Source organism: Emiliania huxleyi (genome assembly GCF_000372725.1).
Source record: "Emiliania huxleyi CCMP1516 unplaced genomic scaffold EMIHUscaffold_47, whole genome shotgun sequence".
Taxonomy (NCBI): Eukaryota; Haptophyta; order Isochrysidales; family Noelaerhabdaceae; genus Emiliania; species Emiliania huxleyi.
In genome coordinates this window covers 592,367-609,877 of record NW_005198467.1, presented here as the reverse complement: position 1 = coordinate 609,877, position 17,511 = coordinate 592,367, and the positions used below count along the sequence as shown (strand labels likewise).

Sequence of the window (17,511 nt, the reverse complement as noted above, 5' to 3'; positions counted from 1 at the left end):
CCGGTCCTCTTCCCGCGACCACTCCTTCCTGGTGATTCCTGGGGTGCCGCTCGGCGCCAGCGTCGCCTGCCGCTTCGCGAGGCAGATGTGCCCCTTCTTTGGCGCGCCGCACCGCTTGCACTTGTACACTTTGTACTTGTTGTACCCGGGCCTCTTGAGCTCCGCTCCTATTGCACAAAGGTGCCACGGTCAGCGCCTCTGCCACCGCCGCTGCCTCCTGACCGCCGACTCTGCCTCCGCCGCCGACTCCGCCGCTGCCTCCGCCGCTGCCTCCGCCGCTGCCTCCGCCGACTCCGCCTCCGTCGCCACCTGCGCCGGCCCTCACCTCCCGTGCCTCTGCCACCGCCGCTGCCTCCGGACCGCCGACTCTGCCTCCGCCGCCACCTGCGCCCTCGCCTCGCGCGCCGCTGCCTCCGCCGCTGCCTCCGCCGCTGCCTCCGCCGAGCCCCCCGATCTCGCGCTCGATGGCAACGTCGCACAGCCACTGTAGTGCACTCATCCCGTGGGTTGCGCCGCCGCGCTCGCAGCCAATCTTATCGCAAACGTCGACACGTTGAGGGCTAAGCGGCGTGGTTGTCGAAGGCAGACGCCGGCTCAGTCAGAAGGGCTCACTGCAGGCGGGGAGAAAAAGAATTTTACAAGTGCGAAAAAGAAAGAAACGCCGATTTGCTTCAAGCTGACTGGCTCTTCAAGCAGCCGCCTGTGAGGCGTCCTCCCCCCTGACTGGCTCTTCAAGCAGCCGCCTGTGAGGCGTCCTCCCCCGCTACCACCATTCTCTTGCAATTAGCATCTCGCACCCTCTCGCCGCAGTGCGGGCAGACCGGGGGCGTGCCGAGCGATTCTTCAAAGAGATGACTCGCCTTCTCCTCCGTTTCTGTCGCGAGGCGGTCGAGCGCCTGCACCACACCGTGCAGCTGCCCGGCTCCGGCATTCTGGATGGACGCCTCGAAACTAGTCGCCGCCTCTCGGCGCGTCGTCGCCTGCTTCGCCTCCGCCTCGGCCTCGGTCCGGAGGCGCTCCCTTTGCTGGATCAGCGGCCCCGCGATCAGCTGGTTGAAGCACGGGTCGCACACCCAGTGCATGCCTGTGGCGGGGAGGAGCTCCTCCGCACGTGTGTTGTGGAGGGGGGGGAGGGGGGGCGAGGCGCGCACATGGGTGCAAGCTCCACCATTTGACCGATCGGCTCTCGTCAAAGTACTCGAGGCAGAGCCCTGGCGTGTGGGAGCAGCAGTCCCGCCGCCCCACCGCCCTGTTGGAGCGGTCCTCGACCAAGTGATTCCTCACCATCGCGTCGTGGATGCGGGCGAGGATGCACTTGACGCCCCACACCACCGAGTACTCCTCACCGACCCTCTCGCCAACCACGTCCCTGCGCGGCGCGGGGGAGGGGCAGGCTATGATGGCTCGGCGCGTGAGTTGGCGGCGGCGGCACGCGCACCACGCCCAGCAGTGCTCGAGGCTCAGGCCGTGGAGCTCCTTTGCCACAGCCTGCAGCAGGCTGAGCCCCTCGGCGGAAAAGAAGAGCCGCGCAAAGTTGCGCGATCCGGCTCGATGCTCCGGGCCCAGCGCGCTGCACTCATGCTCCGCAAAGCCAACGGCGACTCGCTCTAGCGCGCCGTCCCGGAGGCCTCGCAGCGCAGCCCACGCGGCCTCGTGCTCGTGCTGGCCGCAGCCCTCGCCGAGCGACTTGGAGTGGCTGCGCTGGCCCACGGCGCGCACCATCTCCCGGCCGTACCTGAGCGAGACGCGCTCCTCCTCCAAGAGCTCCTTCTCTGGCCGCAGCTCCTCGAGAGTCGGCAGCCGCTCCGTCTCCCAGACCTTTGGCGCCAGCCAGATTTTTGCTAGGCTCGGGCTGGTGCGCGCAGCAACTTCGCGGAGGATTCTCCTGCTCTCGTCGTCCGCAGACGGTGCGCTTCCCGGAGGATCCCCGCCGCCATCGTCCTCGTCCTCCTCGCACGCCTCAGCACAACCTTAGCGCGGCAGGACAAGAGGGCTGGGAGGGGGGTTCGAGGAGGCGCGCCGGAAGAGCGGGTTGTTGTCAGGAGCGGGCGCCGCCGGGACGGGGAGCAGGGAGAGGGACCTGCCGTCGATGAGCCCCCCTTGACCATGCCCACAGGCCTTCCCACAAAAATAAAGTTTTTCGGCCCCTCGGAGAACCGTGTTTATTTTACGGCCCTTTCCCTGCGAACGCGCACCCCCGGGGCTAGGGCTCTCTAGCCCGTAACCCGATCCCGATCATCCGGCCCGCTGGGTGCGCTTCTGAGCTCCCCGGCCCTGGATGTGAGGTTACTGACTGCACTCCAAGTGCTCCACACGCTTGCGAATGCTTGGTGAACCGTAAAAGTTTGTTGAACTTTGCATATGATCTCTGCCGCTCTTTCCCGTTAAATTGCGTGGGGCGACAAACACTACCTTTCGGGCTACCTTTCCAAATGCATATCGGAAATGGATAAGCCCCAACGTCGGGACACCACGCACGCATCCTTTGTGGTTGGCTGTTTTCTTTCATTCTTTGTTTTACGATAGGAAAACTTTTCGAAATCCTCCAATCCGTACGTATCTCCAATCCGTGTATAAGTCATGCCAAAACCCTATGAGCACTTGAGCACTGGATAGGGTCGATTCCGCATGGTACGGGACCCCTCGATCGTCTCGCCCTCCCTCACTCACTGGCGTGTTCATTGGGGGGGGTCATAACAAACACGGTACAGGATCGAGGGTGCACGCTGCTGAAGCAGTGTCGTCCCCTCTTGAGCACTTGAGCACTTGATAGGGTCGATTCCGCATGGTACGGGTCCCCTCGATCGTCTCGCCCTCCCTCACTGGTGTGTGTGTTCATTGGGGGGGGTCATAACACACACTCGTCCCTCTCTCTCTAGGCCTGCTATCGCCTGGTTTCGGGCTCCTGCTATCGCCTGGGTGGGCCCGCTCGGGGGGTCTGTCTGCCTTGTTTGGCCCAAAATAGGGCCCCCTGCACTCCTCTGTCACCCACAGTGTGTGGATGCTGACGTGACTTTACCAACGGAAAACCGTAAATAAATAAATACATAAATAAAACGGACACCTCTCTACTGTGAGATGGGTAAAAAGGAACAGGTCCCCGCCCGTGCGATCTTTGTGCAGGGTTCTTTGTGGGTTGTGGTCGGCGACTAGCCGGGGTCGTCCTCCCGATGGGGCGAGGGTGGGCGATGGCTAGCACCACACTTCTCCCCTTGAAATCCCTGTGTGGTGGCGGCGTGCCGTCCTCCCATCCCTCCCTTGCGGTGTCTGTTTTCTTTTTTTAGCGGCGAGGGCGGTCGAGTGCACGGAGCTAAGTGCCTCGCCGTCCTCGCAGGAGTCGCTTAGGCGGCTCCCGTGGGTGTACCTGTGTTAGTGCCAGTGCGCGCCAGTCCCGTGCCCAGTGTTGTGCGAGGGAGTTTTGTTGTAAACTTCTTTTTTTAGGTGGGGACGTGTCTGTCCTCGACGTTTGAGACACACAAAGATTTCCTCATACATACATACATACAAAGAGGATAAGATTCAGTCTGGGGTTATCGCCCTCGGGTGCAGGGCGGGGACCGCTCATTTCACCGTGCCCATCTGTGGCCTAGGGAGGTAGGTAGGTAGGTAGTAAGGTGAAGAACAGCCAGGCTCGGACTGGACACCAACGCGGTATGGGTGGACGCTGGACAGATGATGACGACACGCACGAGCGACACACAGACACAAACAAGCTCACAAGACACACAGCCAGCTGGCTGCCACACACCCTGAGTCGGCGTACACATAACTCAGGGCCACATCCTCCCTGTCGCCCCCCCCAGCACTCCACGGTGCCAAGGGCACAAACAAGGGCACAACTCAAAACAACAGACGACAAGAAGTGACATGTGAGGCTAGAGCAGCATGCTCCACCTCTAGCAATCTCGCCGGCCGCAAGGCACGGACGAGACCGTATGTGGGGTCTAGTGAGGTGTCTATGGACGCTCTCCTCATGGGCTAGCTGCCTGCGGCTAGCCCTAATCTCGCACTCACGGACAGTGACAATCAAATGGGTGAGTGTTTGCAGGAACTAATAAAAAGAATTCGCTCGGCGGGGTGCAGAGTCCGACTTGTCGCAACATCCCGCATTATCCTGCACGATGCGGCCCAACTGGCTACTCGCAGCTGCTCTTGTCCTCGCACTGGCCCTCGCCGGCACTTCTGTATGTAGGTCCACGATTGTCGGAATTGGCGAAGCTCTCCGCCGCGCCCTGCTGCCCTGTGGGCGTGCCAATGAGACCGCTGCCACTGCCGCCGGCGGATTGGGTGCCGTCTTTGTGAACGCTGCGAAGGATTTCCCTGAACTCTCGCCTCGCGTGCTCTCGCGTGATCCGTGGATCGTAGCCTTTCAAGAGTTTGCGTCGGATGCGGAGATGGACGGCATTCTCGCCGCCGCGCGGGCACAGACGCGGGGCGATTTTGTGCAATCGCTGATGGATGACGAGGACGGCGACGTTGTCCGCTCGTCGCAGCACATTTGGTGCGACACGCCGACGTGCATGCAGGACGCTGACGTCGTGCGGCTGATGTCACGCCTCTCCACAGTCACCCGCACTCCGGCCGCCAACGCCGAGGTGCTGCAACTCCTTCGCTACGACGAGGGCCAGCGGTATGACGTGCACAACGACTACACTGGCGGCGGGCACGACGGGGCGTCGGGAGGGAGGCTCTTCTCCTTTGTCCTCTTCCTGAGCTCGCCCGAGGAGGGGGGCGAGCTCCACTTTGCGGACGTCAACCTGACCATCCGAGCGGAGAGGGGGGCGGCGGTCCTGTGGCCGTCCCTTTCGGCGCAGGATTTTGATTTGCCCGAGCTCCTCTCTCACCACGCGTCCGTGCCCGTGAGGCGCGGGCAGAAGCTCGCCGCCGTGACGTGGCTGCATTTGTACGACTGGCGCACGCTGCAACTCGACCGCGGGTGCGCCGAGTCCCTCGGCGCGATAATCCCCCCGTTTGCGCTGCTGCCAAGGTATCTGGCGGCGCGCGAGGCGGCGGGCCTCGAGAGGATCGTGCCAAGCTCGATGATCGCGCAGGCGCAGCGAGCGCAACGGCAGGCCCAGGCGCGGCGCGAGGCGCATTCTGTGTGAAAATCAGAGCTTCTGTGCAGGGTGGGGCGCCCCTCTCCCATCGTGTCTTCTGTGAGGGCTCCATTTTATGTCCGCCGCATCGCGTCCGCCGCCGCCGCGTTGCAATATTGGTCGAGCGTGTCTCCATCAAAATTCGTTTCACGCGGACAAACGAAGGCAACGGACATCGGACGTTCTCGTCGCCAGAACAGCTCGAGAGCGGGGACGATGAGCTGCGGCTCGCGTTTGGGCAGGGGCTGTGGGGCGGCAGACTGCCAGACGACTGGCAGGTGATAGACGCGGAAATGTACGCGGTGCTGGCTTACCTGCGTAAGATGGCAACGGCGGAAGATGCGGCGGACAGGAGGTGCCTCGTCTTGAGCGACTGCAAGCCCGCGCTACAGCAGATCGAGGCGGCGTACCGAAAAGGCTCTCTTGAGGGGCTCAGAGGGAATGGGGCCGAGGAGGAGTGTTAGAGGGGATATGCAGATATCGCGCCCAGCTCGAATCTGTCACGTTCCTGTGGGTACCGAGCCACGCGGGGTGCGCTAGCAACTCCTACGCCGACGCAGCGGCGACTGCATACATGGGGGCCAGCGAGATTGAGGATGCCACCGCCGTCTCAGCCCACGTGATTTGCTCCGTGCGAGCGATGTCGCCGCGCAACCCGGCAACCGCTGTTAGGCCCAAAGTTAACGTTTGACGTTTGACAGCTCTAGGTCTCACACCCAGACCGAGGACGCCGACGAGGACGCCGACCGCTCCGAGGATTATTCCGACGACGGGAGGGTGTCCGACTAGCTGGCCTCACCCAATATCTTACCCCTTCTGCCCCCCCCTTCCTGCGACCCCCCAGGCTAGATGGAGTAGTCACAGATAAGCCGGATAAAGATTCTGCCCCACACAGCCCCTTACCCCTTCACCCTCGCCTCGCTGCTTCGTGTTTCTGAACACACGTAGTCGTCCACGCTGTGGGGGTTGTGTGCGGGTTGTGTCTGGGAGGGAGGGAGTGGGGTGCAGGTTGCTCACCCACGGCACCGGGCCGGTGCTTGCACTTTGAATGCCGTGGGGCTCCTGCCCGTGTCCCGGGCGTGGAGATGCGAGGGTCGCCCCCCCTTGCCCCACCACTTTGTGTGTGTGGAGACGTTTACCTTACCTTACCTTACCTTAACTCAGTCTCAAAGAGACGCAGACGGGCCGAAACTCAGACGCGAGACGGGGCCACTGGTTGGGTAGTAGTCTAAGTTCTGAGCCTGGAGGCCTAACGGGTCTAAGTGTGGCTAGCCACGCTGGAGTGCTTGCGCGGTCTAAGATCAGCGGGAGCCTCTTACATCGGCTAAGTCGGCCGTGGACGGCCTGGGGCCAAGAGGCTCCCACCGCGATCAACGTACAAATTTTTCGGGTAAACCTGAAAGCTTTTCAGGCATACCCGGGTTTTACCCGGAGTTGGCCTTATGTCGTCTAAGTTCATGGCCCCCGACCATGGGGGTCTAAGTCCGAGCCCGGCTCCGTGCGGGGGCTAAGTTGAGCGCTCGCTCGCTGCAGAGGCTAAGTGTAGAGCGACCCTCTTGCCTCTAGCCCTACTCTACCCAACCATTACGGGGCCGAAACCAGGACTACAGCAGTCAGCACGCGACCGAGGAGACTGGTCGGGTCACGCCCTCGATCTCTACCCGCTGGGCCGCGGCAACATCCCCAACAAACAAAAGAAGGAAAATCGACGAGAAAACTCCCTCGGCATCGCGCGCAAGTGTTACGCCGCAACAGTCAACACACAACACTGGCATACGGCTCGGCTATCGCCGATACGTATCGCGCGAGACCAGCGCGCTTCAGCGCGCTTGCCAAAAAACGGTCTCGCACGACTCGCGCACCTCACATGCGGCCACAAGCCGCCCACGCGGCAGCCCGTGGCGCCGGCGCCGCGCCGCGCTCCACTGCGGCCCTCGGGCCTCCTCCCGCCGCCATGGTGGGAGGACAGGGTAAGTAGCTCGGGCAAGGCCGGGCGCAGCTTAGCCGCGCGCCCCCTACGACCGCTTGAGCGGCCACCGGCCCCCTCGGCCTGTGACGCCGCCCGGCCGCCTCCCTGGCTCGGCCAGCTTCGCCTCGAGCGTCGCCTATTCAACACTCCGCGCTGTGAGGAGGAGCAGTTGTCCGCGTCTCGGCCTCGCCAGGTAAAATTGGAGCGTCGCCGCGTAGTCGTCGAGGATTCGAGGCAGCAGCGCCATCCTGACTCGCGCCGCAAGGAGCCCCGCCCAGCGGCCGCCGCGCCAGCCTGTTTGGCGGAGGAGACGGTTGTCAGTCAGGAGACGGTTGTTCAGAGGCCGAGCGAGCCGGGAAGAGAGAGAGAGAGAGAGAGAGAGAGAGAGAGAGAGAGTGAGAGCGAGAGAGAGAGAGAGAGAACGAGAGAGCGAGACAGCGAGTATGAGCGAGCGAGCGAGTGAGGAGAGGAGAGGGAGAGGCAGAGACGATGGACCGAGGAGAGAGGACAGCCAGGAGGGTGGTGGGTCAGAGTGGGGGGAGGCGCGAGCCTTCCACCCCGCTCGCCGCCGCGCAGAGCAGCGCCGACACCACCAGCCGGGAGACCCTGCCGGGCGACGCGAGCGCGCCCTTCCAGATGGTGCGCCGGAGGTGCGGCCGCAGCGGCTCGATGGCGCGGTAAAAGGTGAGCTGGCCTGGCGAAGGTCAGGGAGGAGGGGCGGGGTGAGAGGAGAGGGGAGCAGCGGGCGAGAGGCGAGGGGGAGGTGAGCGAGAGGAGAGGAGTGGGTGAGAGGAGAGGGAGAGGTGAGCGAGAGGAGAGAGGAAGGTGACTGAGAGAGGAGAGGTGGAATGAGGAGCCGCCTGCGCCTGATGGCGGCTTGTAGCATGGCAGCAGCACGTCGCGCAGAGGCGGAGGCGTGATCGATATCCAGGCGTGCGCTGCTACCCAAGAGATGAGCGAGACTCGCGTCGCGAGCCACTCTCGCAGCTCCTCGTGCGCACGCTCCAGCCTCACTGCGTGCGCTGCCAGGTGTGAGGCGAGCCAGTCACGCTGATCGGCGACACAGCCCTCATCGTCGCAAATCGCGGACTCTAGCTTGCAGTAGAGCGTACGGGCCTCCGCCTGCACGAGGGAGCCGACGCGGGCCTGAATGGCCGCGCACTGCCTCTGCTGAAGCTGCCGCCACTGCTGCTGCTGGGCGAGGACTTCCCGGGATGTAGAGCGTGCGCTCGAGAAGCTTGGGTTTTGGTCGACCGGACGTAACGGTGACAAGGCGAGGCGCAGGGCGCTGCCGGATGGCAGCGTCGAGGTGGCGACGGCGAGAAGGAAGATGGCCATCGTTCAAACAAGTCACAGCCGCGAGCCGCAGCGAGACCTCCACGGCAGAGCGTTTTCTTTCGCGCGGCGAGGCACGTCATCGGCTTGGAAGCTCGTTAGCGAGCTCCGCCTCGGACTGTGCGGCGCGAGGCAGCGGCCAGCGCCGGCCAAGATGCGCAAGCCTGATGGCTCGCTCGCCGCCTCGCCCGAGGAGAATGCCGCCGTCTTCCGCTCGAGCTTCGGGAAGCTGTACGGGTGCACGCCCAGCTTCGACGCGTCCATGCCCGAGCTGCTGCGGCAGCGCCCCGTCGCCGCCGACTTGGACCATCCACCGACGGAGGAGGAGACGCGGGCCGCGCTCGGCAAGCTGCGCGACACTGGGCCCGGCGACTCTGGGCTGCCAGCTCGCTTCTGGAAGGCGCTAGGCGCGACTGCCGAGAGCTTCCGGCTCGTGCACAACATCGTGCTGGCCTTCTGGGAGACCGAGGAGATGCCGACCGAGTGGGAAACGGGGCTGCTTAAGATTCTGCCCAAGAAGGGCGACAAGAGCGACCCCGCCAACTACAGGGGCATCATGCTGCTCGAGGTGGCGTACAAGATCGTCGCCAACATCGTGCACATGCGGCTGCAGGTCATCCTCGAGTCACAGGTATGGAGGCGTTCACCGGAACAACCTTTTCTTTTTCTTGGACTCTGGCGAGTCCCGTGGTGTGTTGCGTCCAGCCCGGTCGAGAGGCGGTACAACTGTATAGCCCGAGCCGACTCCGCGTCTCTCGAGGGATCTCGAGTTGCGGAGCAGCGAGAAGCGGCTGCGGCTATAGCAGATAGATGTCGCTGCACGGCAAGAAGAGGCGCATCGTCGTCTCCTCCTCTGACGAGGATGATGAGGGGCCTGCCGCCGCTCCAAAGCAGCGGAAGCGGAGGAGTGAGCCGGCGACTGCGGCTGAGATCCTGCGCGCCGCCGAAGCGTGCAAGCGAGACGTGCTGGCCGCGTTCCCAGAGTACAAGCCGGCGCTGCGCGGCGTCGCCATCGAGGTGTCCTCGCGGATGCAAACCTCCGGCGCCAAGACGATATTTAACGCGGAGACGCTGCGGCCGCGCTGCGTGCGCATCTCCTCGCAGGTCTTTGGCGAGCGCGAGAATTTGGAGACGGCGCTGTCCGATGTGGTCAGGCACGAGCTGGCGCACGCCATCGCGGGCCGCGAAGCGGCGCACGGGAAGGAGTGGCGGCGCGTCTGCCGCCGCATCGGCGGGAGCGCTGCTCTCTACCACACGCTCTCCTGCCAGGGCTGCCAGGGCGACGACCAGGAGCCACCGCAGCGGGGCAGAGCGCAGACGCCGGCGGCAACAGCGCAGCCACGTGCGCGAGCGCGAGGCTCCGGCAAAAGGTCGGCTGGCGCAGACCGGGACGCGCGGTGGAGGTCGGCGTCTGACTCGCTGATCTCGCGGCTGATCCGGTTCTGAGCGGGGCTGTGCGTTTGTATTTTAAGGTGTCACACGAGTGTTACGGTCGATGAGAAGGAGATAGGTGTGAAGGCGTGTGGAAGGTAAGGTAGAGCCGTAAGTGGTAAGGACTCGTAAGGTCAGGTAAAGGTGAGGAAAATAGAAGTGAAACTAAAACGGACACCTCTAGCGCTTGGTACTAGCGTACTACTAGGAGAGTGGTAAATGGAGCGCTACTATTGCCGGCCGCGTTGTTTGCCGGCCTGGGAGACGTGGTCAGTACTGTTATGTATACGTACCGGCCCTATATGCACCCGTGTGTCCTGCCTATGCATTGGCAGGGTCAGACGTCGCGCGAATGCATAGTCCATAGCGTGTCTTATGCAATACGTACGATGTTTTCGCCTTTATGTCTCAGCAAACAGTGCAGCGCTGCCGATGTCGCATTGGCGCTATGAGCTATGCATTACGTATCCGTATTATGCATCACTCAGCGGCGCCTGCACGTGGGAGGGCTATGGACTACGCATTACGTATCCGTATTATGTATCACTCAGCGGCGCCTGCATGTGGGAGGGCTATGGACTACGCATTACGTATCCGTATTATGTATCAAGCACCGAAAGCCCGCCGGAGAGGGCTATGTACTACGCATTACGTATCCGTATTATGTATCAAGCGCCGAAAGCCCGCCGGAGAGGGCTATGTACTACGCATTACGTATCCGTATTATGTATCAAGCACCGAAAGCCCGCCGGAGAGGGCTATGTACTACGCATTACGTATCCGTATTATGTATCAAGCGCCGAAAGCCCGCCGGAGAGGGCTATGTACTACGCATTACGTATCCGTATTATGTATCAAGCGCCGAAAGCCCGCCGGAGAGGGCTATGTACTACGCATTACGTATCCGTATTATGTATCAAGCGCCGAAAGCCCGCCGGAGAGGGCTATGTACTACGCATTACGTATCCGTATTATGTATCAAGGGCGGCGAGTGCTGGCGCCGCGATGTAAGTGTGTTGGAAGCAGGCGAAACACAGTCAGACCTACGACTGGGACACCGGCTGCCACCGTAAAATTAATGTATGTAGGAAGGTGAAGAACAGTCAGGCTCGGACTGGACACCGACGCGGTATGGGTGGACGCTGGACAGATGATGACGACACGCACGAGCGACACACAGACACAAACAAGCTCACAAGACACACACAGCCAGCGGGCTGCCACACATCCTGAGTGGGCGTACACATCACTCAGGCCACGTTCCCCCTGTCGCCCCCCCCAGCACTCCGTGTGAGTGACACACACACACACCCAGCACTCCAAGGTGCCAAGAGACAAACAACAAAATTAAGGACTCGGGGGCACAGGACGCAAAAACAAACGGCACGTACGAGCTCGTACTAGTACGGGACACAAACGCCATTTTGTATCGCGCGCCTTGGGGGGGGGGCGCGGAAAAGAGGAACCTCTTAGCGCCATCGCCACGGTGCTGCATGCAGCGCCGGGCGACGACGGCTTACCGCCTCCCGGTCCCCCTCGGTCGGCACACCTCCGCTGCTCAATGTTTGACGGCTCGAACCCGTGAAGCGCCAGGACACGGGGAGGCACCGACCGGTAGAAAAAGACCGGGGGAGCGCCTCGCTACCCAACGCGGCCAAAGGATATCCACCTCGTACAACCTCGTTCTCGAGAGAGACCCGTGGAGGCCGGGTGGGAGCGGGGGGGGGCGAAGTCGGCGCGGCCAATGCCGGTGGGACTCCCCCAGGCGAGCCATGGCCACTGCACTCACGTGGTACACAAAACAGTCAGTCGACGCGCTCCGCTCGCTCTTCGAGTCGCCGCCTTCGAGTCGGACCGGCTACCTGCTGGTGCCATCCGCGGCCGGGCGTGAGAGAGAGACCGGCGTCGGCTGCGGCCGCCCTCGCTCGACCAGGCAGGCCGTTGCCGTTGCCGTGGCCGCTGTGAGCGCCGCCATGGCCAGCGAGGGGTGCAGCAGGGCCTTCTCGGCCATCAGTGGCGGCGTATCGGCGCTGCACCGGGGCTCTGCAATCATACTGCTCCTGTTCCTCGTCTTTCTCGGCATCGCTGCCGCCATCGCCGACGGGGTGATCACCGCCGAACGCGCGGCGAGGGTGTGGTCCGTGGTGCTGCCGGGCGTGCCGCTCGTCGCGCTGCCGATCTCGGGCCTGCTGCTCCGGGACGACGAGATTTTCGCGCTGGTCGGCGGGCAGAGCGCGGAGGCGCTTAGCTTCGAGCGGCTGTCGGGTTGGGTGGCGCCGACGCCCTTCCTGTTGGGGGCGGCGCACTCGATGATGCCCCGCGCGCTGCGGTGGAAGGGCAAGGTCGCCCTCGCCTGGCTCTGCCTCCACGCGCTCCACACCGCCGTGCTGGCGCGCCCCCGAACTCGCCCGGCTTTGGCGGGGTCCAGGGGCGCGAGCCCTCCGCCGCGCACCGTCTCTCGGAGCTCCGCAATAGGTGGCGCGCATCGGCCCAAGCCCGAATCTCTGCCGGCACATGCTCTACCGCGCGGTCGCTCTGGCGGCCGGCTTCGGCGGCGGCGAGCTCACCGCTTGGGGCTTGCGCGGCGACGCGATTCGGGCGCGGCTGCAGGCGGTCCGCGGTCGGCTGCGCCGGAAGGTGCACTCTGCGCAACCACTCACCGAGGCGGAGGAGGAGATGCAGGCCCTCTTGCTGCGCGAGGATGGCCGCTCGCTGGCCGACGAGCAGGTTGCTGCTGCCGAGGTGCGCGCGCCCTGCCGCACGGCTTCGGCGGTCCATCGAGCTCGCGAGGGCAGTGGGGCCGCCGCCCAGCGCCTCGTGCTCGGGCGGCTGCTCGGCCGAGGCGGGTTTGCAGATGTGTACGCCACCGAGTGGGACGGCAGGCCGGCCGCCGCCAAGGTGATCCGACACGCCGATGCGCGGGATGGGCAGCGCGTGCGAAGGGAGGTGTCGTCGCTGCGCCAGCTGCGCCACCCGCGGCTCGTGGAGCTCCTCGCGTACGCGCGGCTCGACTGCGGCTCCGACGGCCTGCAGCACGTACTCCTCCTCGAGCTGATGGCCGGAGGCACGCTCCACGACTACCTCAAGCGCGCAGGCGGCGCCGCCGGGTCGTCGCGCCAGCTGCGGACGCTGCTGACTGACACGGCGACCGCCCTCGCATGGCTGCACGGCCACGCGACGCTGCACCGCGACGTCAAGGCGTCCAACGTGCTGCTCGATGCCTCCCACTCGCGCGCCAAGCTGGGCGACTTTGGGCTCGCCACCACCCACTACGGCGAGCTCAGCCAGACCCCGGCCGTCGGCACCTGGAGGTACCTCGCGCCAGAGGCGTCGCGGCACGCCGGCGGAGGAGGCCGGCGGAGCAGCATGTGGCACACGCCCGCAAGCGACGTGTACAGCTTCGGCCTCCTCCTCTTCGAGGCGACCTACCGCGAGCCCGCCTTCCAACTGCACCGCTCCGGCTGGTGTGCGCACCAGGCCGCCGCGGCCGGCGAGCGGCCGACGCCTCGGTGGCCTCGCGCCGCCGCCGGCGGGGCTGCGCTCGGCGTGCTCGGCGAGTGCGCGGCCGAGCTGATGCAGCGCTGCTGGCACCGCGAGGCTTGCCGGCGACCGCACACGGAGGAGGTGCTTTCCGCGCTCTCTTCCCTCGCGGTACCGGCCGGCGAGCCCGTGCCGTGCGAGCCGGTGACATGTCCAGGACACGTCCGCGACATGTCCGGGACATGTCCTGCAGGCGAGCCCGTGCCGTGCGACTCGTGGCTCGACGCGGAGGACGGCGAGGGCGAGGAGGAGGGCAGTGCCTCGCTCGGCGCCGCGCCGGGCAGCGGCGGCTGCAGCGTCGGATCTTCGTACCACAGCGACAAGGTCGAGGGCAGCTACTACACCGAGAGGACCGGCGCGTCGCGCGATCCGCAGCTCGAGATCGAGCACGAGATCGAGATCTAGCACTCACCATGTTTGGGTTCAGGCTCTTTGGGGGGGTAGGATACGCTGCGTGCCAGGCTGGCCTGGGGGCGTCGGGGCGCGCGAAAACATCTCTTGTCTCAAAATACTCAAACTATCACATTAGCACTCAGAGTTCTCAGTCTCCGCTCTCTCGAACGCAGAGGCACGTCGCCGGACACACACCTCCTCCACCTCTCTCAGAGCGATCCCTACCGTACAGCTGTGTAGCCTATTGCAATACCGCGTCGTCCCGCCCTCAGCGCATGAGAGGTAGGCTGCTCGAGTGGCATCGGTGCCGGCGCACCATGATCTCCCTCCCTCCCGCTGAGGTGGCTGAGCGCACGGCACTGATCTCTCGGCCTGGCCTGGCACTCTTCATCGGAGCGGCGAGACTAGTGCGGAATGGCTTCGCGGTTGGAGAGATATGCAGCACAGGTGATTGTCGGGACGGCAGCGGGGTCCCGGGCCGTGAGGACGCCAGGGCTGTCTGAGGTCCCTGTCTGAGGTCGAGGAGCGCTGCGGCGGCGAGCACCCTCGGGGACGGAGAGGGAGATTCCGCTACCGCCGCCGGCTGCGCTGCCGCCGCCGGTGGCGTCGCCACCGCTGGGTCGCGAGCAGCACAAGCTGCATCAGGGGCTTGAGCATCTGGAGAAGATGCATCGGTCGCGGCGGTGAGTGGCCTCGGCAGCTTCTGTGACAGCCTGCGAGCCTTCACCGTCAAGTCCCAGAGGTAGAACCACGACCGGGCTTGGCAGCGCATGCACACCTGTGGTGGCGGAGCGCCGCAGCGGCAGAGGCTGGCCATGAGAACCAACGGAGGCCGAGTGCTCAAGGGCACAAGACGCGGCAGTCCATCGGCCTTATCCCCCCTTTTGAATTACGGCGGTTCGGCATATAGGAGGCGTGAAATGCTTGGCCCCACCTCTGATAGGTTGTCTGGGGCGGGGGAAGAAATTTATCGTACATTCACCCATTTCACAGCAACTGGCATGCAGGCAAAATCCAAAACGGGGCAGGTGTGTATTCTTTTTGCTTGGCCGTACATCGATGAAATTCTGCAAAAACCCTGGCCGGCCCCTGCGGCCCCCCTACCTACCTACCTACCTACCTACCTTACTTATGGGAAACTAAAAAAGAAATCACTCGATCGGTGAAGGTGGGGTACTATTGGATCTCGCGTAGTCGGTACACACACACTCACATACACACACACAAACACACACACACACACACACACACACACACACACACACACACACACACACACACACACACACACACACACACACACACACACACACACACACACACACACACACACACATGCCAATGGCATGCGATCTAGAATCGGCTCACGCGCCTCTACTCGCATACGCCATAGAATTGTCACCGCCAGTGAGTGCGAGATAGGTGTCGCAGCGTCGAGCAACACTCGCGGTGTCAGCGCGTCGCGCCAAATCAGTAGTCTCTCACGCCGAGTGATTGCTGGCCTGTGGCGTATGACCTCGCGCGGATATCACCAACAACGAGCATGCGAAGATAGGGAACCATATCTGATGGACTTGTACCGCCCGCTGTGCTCTCCGCTGTGCCACAGCTGCGAGAGCCGTATCTTCCCTCCTTGAAGCAGAGGCGCCGCGAGGCACGAGAGGCGACAGGCGTAGAAGAGAGGCTGGCGTGCCCCGCACCTCCCGGGCGCGGGGCGGCGCGCCGCTGACGCCCGAGGGGGCAAGGCGGCTCGCGGCTTGCCATGCCGCCTCCGCCTCTGCGCCCTTGGCGCTTGGGTGCGGGCCCTCGGCGGGAAGGGGCTTCACTCGCCGCTTCCGCCTCTACCCCCTGGTGAACCCCCGGGGTGGCCCTGGTGATGGGTATCCCATGCTCGCTAGCACTCACCATGTTTGGGTTCCGAGCCTCTTTGGGGGGTAGGATACGCTGCGTGCCAAGCTGGCCTGGGGGCGTCGGGGCGCGCGAAAACATCTCTTGTCTCAAAATACTCAAACTATCACATTAGCACTCAGAGTTCTCAGTCTCCGCTCTCTCGAACGCAGAGGCACGTCGCCGGACACACACCTCCTCCATTTGAATTACGGCGGTTCGGCAGGTAAGGTAAGGTAAGGTAAACTTCTCCACACACACGAGGTGGTGGGGCAAGGGGGGGCAACCCTCGCGTCTCCACGTCTAACGACAGGAGCCCCACGGCATTTAAAGTGCAAGGCCCGGTGCGCGTGGGTGAGCGGTGTGTGTGTGTGTGTGTGTGTGTGTGTGTGTGTGTGTGTGTGTGTGTGTGTGTGTGTGTGTGTGTGTGTGTGTGTGTGTGTGTGTGTGTGTGTGTGTGTGTGTGTGTGTGTGTGTGTGTGTGTGTGTGTGTGTGTGTGTGTGTGTCACGTCACTGCATCCTCTGCCGGTTCCTCCCGTCGCCTCTTCTTTGTTCGAATGTTTTTCAATCCATCCTTCACGAAGCCCTCCCATGTGGCTAGCGTTCTTTGCGAATGTCTCGAGATGGCCAGCAGGCGCTGTCTGCTCGCGGCCTCGCTGTGCGGGCCGCTCGTCCTCCTCGCCCTTCTTTCGTCCTCCCGTCCCTCCCCTCCACCATGGCCTCCTCGGCACTTCTTTCTCCATCCGCCTCGCCCTGCCTTTTCGTGTCGTGCCGTTCGCCCTCCATTCGGTGACTTCCATGGCTGTCCGCCTCCTTTTGGGTGGCGCTCTCGGCATATAGCTGGCAGTAGGAGGGCCCGCCGGTGAGACCACTGATTTTGGTGCCGACCATAAATTCTCGCCACTTGGAACGCATGCTACTTACAGCTGCTGTCTGTACAGAGATGCCAGCACCCCCCACAGGCAGAGCTCTGCTGCTAGGGGGGGGGGGTCTGATCCCCCCAGCAGCAGAGCGCTGCTGCTGGGGGGGGGGGTCCCGACCCCCCCAGCAGCAGAGCTCTGCTGCTGGGGGGGGGGTCGGCCATGGGCTTAGGTGTGCAGGGGGGGTACCGAGCAGTGTGCGGCCGCTCCCTTCGGTACCTCGCCGCCCCCCGTCCGGCTACGGCGGCTTGACCAAACAAACAACGTCGCGTGGCAGCGGGATGGCGTGCGACACGCTCTGCGAGAAGAGCTCGCACGACGTGGTGGCCGCCCTGCTCCGGGCCGTCGACACGAGGCTGACCTGGGCGAGAGCGAGGGGCGAGGGCACTCCACACGGAGATGCCAGGCCAGGGCAGGGCCAGGCCGAGGGCGAGGGTTCAGGGCGAGGTCCGGGCGAGAGTTCAGGGCGCATGTCAGGGCGCGAGGGTCCGAAGCTCGAGGGGGGGGGGAAAGGGGGGGGGGGGGGGGCTGAGGCGGTGCTTGCCGCGCCTGCGCGGCCGTGCACGTCGCAGTCTTGGCGCAGCGCCCGCGGCACTCGGCGAGACTCACGCCCCACTCCGCCCGCCCAAGCCCGCCGCGCGTGCCTCCAGCGACGTGGCACGCGCCGCTCTTCCCGCGCGGCAAGCGCCAGTCGGGCCATGACCTATCCAGAACCGGCCGGTCGTGAGCTCGCTAGTGTGCTGGCGCGGCATGAGCGTACTCGCGGCAGCGGGCACGGCCTGTGGACAACCAGCGAACCCGTCATTGATTCGTACTAGTATGGTGTGACGGAGCATCGCCGGCGGGGCGGCACACGACCGGCGCATGCACTCGAGCGCGGACGCCCATCGGCCCGTCCCGCTGCGCCCTATCGCCGGCCCGCCTGTTCACGGCAGGAGG

The 17,511-nt window shown here is 64.1% G+C and overlaps 5 protein-coding genes across 5 annotated transcripts; 3 read left to right on the top strand and 2 right to left on the bottom strand.

The window, feature by feature from the left end:
• Window positions 1–630: 630 nt before the first annotated feature.
• EMIHUDRAFT_421905 (hypothetical protein) lies at window positions 631–2,118 on the bottom strand. The gene is made up of 4 exons (XM_005768097.1): window positions 2,081–2,118; window positions 1,439–1,970; window positions 1,152–1,369; window positions 631–1,084 (listed from the first exon to the last, which is right to left on the bottom strand). The coding sequence occupies exons 1-4, from the start codon at window positions 2,106–2,108 to the stop codon at window positions 732–734; spliced, it is 1,131 nt and encodes a 376-aa protein (XP_005768154.1). The 5' UTR covers window positions 2,109–2,118; the 3' UTR covers window positions 631–731.
• A 2,003-nt stretch (window positions 2,119–4,121) lies between these two features.
• Window positions 4,122–5,885, top strand: EMIHUDRAFT_103230 (hypothetical protein; the record flags this gene model as incomplete). The annotated part of the gene is made up of 2 exons (XM_005768096.1): window positions 4,122–4,987; window positions 5,804–5,885. The coding sequence occupies 2 exons, from the start codon at window positions 4,122–4,124 to the stop codon at window positions 5,883–5,885; spliced, it is 948 nt and encodes a 315-aa protein (XP_005768153.1).
• Window positions 5,886–6,752: 867 nt separating this feature from the next.
• On the bottom strand, window positions 6,753–8,403 carry EMIHUDRAFT_451683 (hypothetical protein; the record flags this gene model as incomplete). The annotated part of the gene is made up of 4 exons (XM_005768095.1): window positions 6,753–7,201; window positions 7,277–7,359; window positions 7,616–7,759; window positions 7,896–8,403. 4 exons carry the CDS (start codon window positions 8,401–8,403, stop codon window positions 7,112–7,114), a joined length of 825 nt encoding a protein of 274 aa, XP_005768152.1. The 3' UTR covers window positions 6,753–7,111.
• Window positions 8,404–9,154: 751 nt separating this feature from the next.
• Window positions 9,155–9,971, top strand: EMIHUDRAFT_356381 (hypothetical protein). The gene has a single exon (XM_005768094.1). It carries the CDS (start codon window positions 9,211–9,213, stop codon window positions 9,844–9,846), a length of 636 nt encoding a protein of 211 aa, XP_005768151.1. The 5' UTR covers window positions 9,155–9,210; the 3' UTR covers window positions 9,847–9,971.
• A 1,632-nt stretch (window positions 9,972–11,603) lies between these two features.
• On the top strand, window positions 11,604–13,776 carry EMIHUDRAFT_103228 (hypothetical protein; the record flags this gene model as incomplete). Its single annotated transcript, XM_005768093.1, has 3 exons — window positions 11,604–12,173; window positions 12,307–13,455; window positions 13,603–13,776. The coding sequence occupies 3 exons, from the start codon at window positions 11,604–11,606 to the stop codon at window positions 13,774–13,776; spliced, it is 1,893 nt and encodes a 630-aa protein (XP_005768150.1).
• Window positions 13,777–17,511: the final 3,735 nt, after the last annotated feature.

Excerpts from the sequence above, each read along its gene's own strand:
- EMIHUDRAFT_356381 (XM_005768094.1), top strand. The coding sequence starts at position 9,211 with ATGTCGCTGCACGGCAAGAAGAGGCGCATCGTCGTCTCCTCCTCTGAC.
- EMIHUDRAFT_421905 (XM_005768097.1), bottom strand. The coding sequence starts at position 2,108 with ATGGTCAAGGGGGGCTCATCGACGGCAG. Across the intron at positions 1,971-2,080 it reads GGGGGGCTCATCGACGGCAG|GTTGTGCTGAGGCGTGCGAG; the intron begins GTCCCTCTCCCT and ends TGCCGCGCTAAG. Across the intron at positions 1,370-1,438 it reads CTCGAGCACTGCTGGGCGTG|GGACGTGGTTGGCGAGAGGG; the intron begins GTGCGCGTGCCG and ends CGCGCCGCGCAG.